The sequence below is a fragment of the Primulina tabacum genome, chromosome 14 (genome assembly GCF_025594145.1).
Source record: "Primulina tabacum isolate GXHZ01 chromosome 14, ASM2559414v2, whole genome shotgun sequence".
Classification (NCBI taxonomy): Eukaryota; Viridiplantae; Streptophyta; class Magnoliopsida; order Lamiales; family Gesneriaceae; genus Primulina; species Primulina tabacum.
Genome location: NC_134563.1, coordinates 35469963 through 35473961, shown reverse-complemented (window position 1 = coordinate 35473961; position 3999 = coordinate 35469963). Strand labels below are relative to the sequence as shown.

General features: G+C 40.6%; 1 protein-coding gene across 1 annotated transcript; it reads right to left on the bottom strand.

The window, feature by feature from the left end:
- Positions 1-848: 848 nt before the first annotated feature.
- Positions 849-3754, bottom strand: LOC142525672 (putative pre-mRNA-splicing factor ATP-dependent RNA helicase DEAH5). Its single transcript, XM_075630029.1, has one exon. The coding sequence runs from the start codon at positions 3723-3725 to the stop codon at positions 1437-1439; it is 2289 nt and encodes a 762-aa protein (XP_075486144.1). The 5' UTR covers positions 3726-3754; the 3' UTR covers positions 849-1436.
- Between the last annotated feature and the right edge of the window lie 245 nt (positions 3755-3999).

Below are 3999 nucleotides of genomic sequence, written 5' to 3'. Positions count from 1 at the left end.
GGACCACAAGGCCGCCATTGAAATATCTCATAATCCTCTATTCAGCATGACCGAACGAAGCACATTAAGATAGACAGATGCTTGATTAAACAAAAGCTTGAAGGAGTGATTCAGTTTCCCTTTGTAAGGTCCGAAGATTAACGAGCTAATATGCTTACAGAAGTATTTGAATGAATTGACCTTTGCTAATGTAATTCAAATTCATGAACTGGTATCAATAAAACGAGTCTCTTATTTCATAAAACAATGTTTTTTTTACTTTAGCTACCTTTGATGTCTAAGAAAATAGTAGAAAAAATGAGTTAAAGCGTTTGATTTGTAATGAAGGAAAGAAAGTTGTCTGAGGAAATTTTGCAAGTAAAATCACATGACAAACTCATCTGGTTTCTGTATCAGTGGAACTTTAGTATTTCTCAATATTTTTTTGGAGTAATAAGGCAACTACCTTTTCAAATCAAAAGGAAAATTAATTAATTAAAGACAAAAATATACAACACTTGAGGAGAAAAAAGAAGCTTTAAATATCATTCATTATTAGCTATATACAAACACAATCAAGAAATTTACAGAAGCTTTTATTCATGTTCCGCCAAACATAATAGGCCAAAAATCTATAACATATCCATTCATAAAAGAAAATAAAGCCCAGCAAGAATCAGAACCTCACTGAAAGATTTATTTCTGAAAACTAAAGCTTTAACCTGAAATACTCAAGTGATGGAAAACCCCTTCGAATTAATTCATCCAAAAAAACTCGTAATTGTACAAAGCATCTAGTTTTAGACTTCACCGGGTTAGCAATACTCAAACATAACAGGCGATATGATGATAACTAAGAAATTACAAGATACCCAATGATCAAGATGATGTCCACAAGAACCACAAAATATGAATTTCTTGTTTGCAGTCACAAAAGAGAATCAAGAATCAACAGCGATATGAACTTAAAAACAGAAATGTAAAGAACACAAGGTTTACGTGGTTCGATCAAAATGATCTACGTCCACGGGAGGCGATCTCATTAGAATTGATAGACACGGAGTACAAAGAATATTATAGCAAGATGTCACTGCCAAAAACCCCTACAACACACACTTGTTCTTTTCTTATGACTTCCAAAAGAACACTCCCTGGTCTCCGTTGTGAGGAGATGTAGTTGTTGATATTTCAATGCTTCGTCCCCCTGATTTAAGTCAGCTTGATATTATATATCTCGATCAGATAAGAGGGAATCCCCTCTCATCGCTCTTGATCACCAGAAAGCCTTGGACTAAATTCCATCCTCCTCTCAACCAACCAACTGCCGTATCTTGACTCGATAGCTTTTAATTTTCCTTTGACTATCCTCCTTTAATTGTTGACACTGGAACTACAATGATGAAACAGTACTTCCATGCTTGATACAAGGAAAAAGAAAAGGTAACATACTTGAACAACTAAGCACGCCTTTTGCTTAAACGCCAAGAGTTAGGTTCATGGTGTCTGTCGTAGAGTGGTTCGATTCGCTCTTGTCTCTTCCGCTTGCTCATTTTCATAGAATTTGGCACCTTGAACATTTTTGGTGCTAGTTCCACCAGCCACTCTGGACTTATTGCAGTAACATCGTGGATGTACACCTTTGTGGTCATCACCATCTCATGATATATGACCCAGTCGGGCTGCCTTTGAAAAACAGCGCTGCTCGGATGAAGGTAAACCGGCTGGTTGTCGACCAATGTCCGGTAACCTTCCTGTGGATCTTTCCGAGCAGCATGGAAGAAGAAACCTGCAGCTATGGCTTTCCGGATCTTTGTGAAGTTCTTTCCAGCACTAACAACATCCAGTTTGAGCTTATCCATGATGGACAGAAGCTGTTTTCTCACGTCCTGTGCTCTCCTCAGTGATCGAGACTGAACAAAATTTTCAAAGCACCAGGGACCAGAAAAATTCTTTTCTTTCCAGGCCTCATACACCGCGAGTAACGTCAGATGATCTCCTTCAGGCTGGAAAAATTTGGCCCTTTTCTGGTCTGCCTGGGATTGTTTTTCCATAGGACGGTAGAAGATGTTCCCCGTCTGAATCATCGAAATAATGGTCAGAACTTCATCACTGCAACCAAGATCCACGCTGGCAAGAAGCATCTTGGAAAGAGGAGGATCCAGAGGAAACTCGGCCATTCTCCTTCCCAACTTTGTAAGCAGTCCCTCTTCTTCCAGAGCACCCAATCTATATAGCTGTTTCAAGGCATAAATGAGGGCCTGAGGTGATGGGGGGTCCATGAAATCAAAGGATAGCAGATCATTAATGCCCATGGCCTTCATTGTAAGAGTAGTCATCCCGAGGTTAATCCTCTGGATCTCCGGAATCGAAACGGGGGACATCTCACTGTGGAATGCACTCTGTGTGTAGAGCCGATAGCACTTTCCTGGTCCAGTCCGTCCCGCTCTCCCTGCTCTTTGCTTCGCGGATGCTTGTGATATCGGAGTTATCACCAGTGAATCAAGCCCCTGTTGAGGATTGTAGACATTTTGCTTTGCAAAGCCAGGATCAATGACATAAACTATGCCATCAACAGTCAAAGATGCTTCAGCTATATTGGTGGCGACGACCACCTTTCTCTTACCTGGAGGAGTGGGTTCAAATATCCTGGACTGCATTTCGCTAGGTAGGACGCCATATACTGGCAAAATAATCAGCTCGGGAACTTTTTTTCCTAAACTCTTCATCCTTTCATAGAGACACTGACAGGCATGATCAATCTCTTCTTGGCCAGTCAAAAACAGAAGTATATCACCTTCAGGTTCACTCAAGTGAATTTGCATCACTGTTATCAAGGATGCCTCCAGGTAGTCACTTTCTTGCTGCTTGGTGTAAAGAATTTCTACCGGAAAATTTCTTCCAGGGATAGTGAAGATGTTACAATCGAAGAAATATCCCGAGAACTTGTCTGCATCCAAAGTTGCAGAGGTGACGATCAGGCGAAGGTCCGTTCTCCGTCTCAGAAGTTGCTTCAATAATCCAAAAAGGACATCCGTGTGAATCGTCCTCTCGTGAGCTTCATCAAGAATAATCACTGAGTACTGAGACAAATCTGCATCATTCAGAATCTCCCTCAGAAGCATACCATCAGTCATGTATTTGATTAAGGTCTCCGGACCTGTGCAATCTTCGAAACGAATAGCGTATCCAACTTCTTCCCCTATGCGGCAACCAAACTCCTCGGCGACTCGCTTGGCTACCGAGATTGCAGCCATCCTACGAGGTTGAGTACAACATATTCTCCCGTTGGTAGTATACCCCGCGTCGGCTAGATACTGCGGTACCTGCGTGGACTTCCCAGATCCTGTCTCGCCAATCACAACCAAAACCTGATTATCATGGACAGCCTGAACCAATTCACTTTTCAAATTGTAGATTGGCAAACTCTGCCTCTGCTCCTGAAGAGAGAGCTTGGATCTTTTCCCAAAAGTCGGAGCTTTACCATAGTCATCCTTCCTCCACTCCGGCATGTCATATGCGGACAACCCGACTCCCTTCAGTTCCTGAGCAAGAAGTCTGTCACCCGTTTCGGGCATCGGATCTTCCCATTGCCTGTTCAGATCCTTTGGAATGGAATCCAACATCTTTCTTTGATGTTGTTCCCTGAATTCTCTCCTCTCTTTCGCGAGAGCAGATTGAAGAGCTGCCGATCGACCCAAAGACCCCTCCGAGTTCTTCCATGTCCTCACAAGCGAACTCATCGGCATCGTCGAAAAACTTGTTTCAATTTAGAATTTTGATATGTTGAAATTTTGGTCAGATATTTCCTTTCTCACATATATATATATATATATATATAAAATATATATTCAAAGGAGTAATATATTGGATATCAAACAATCTTATCAAACAATCTTATAAAATAATAGATTTTATTTCTTCTTTTATTGGATTTATTGAGATTTTATAACAATCTTATCAAATCCAATATCATTAAAAGATGAAATAAAATCTATTATTACTCCTTTCAAAGATGGTTAA

Coding starts and splice junctions, on each gene's coding strand:
- LOC142525672 (XM_075630029.1), bottom strand. CDS start 3,725: ATGCCGATGAGTTCGCTTGTGAGGACATGGAAGAACTCGGAGGGGTCT.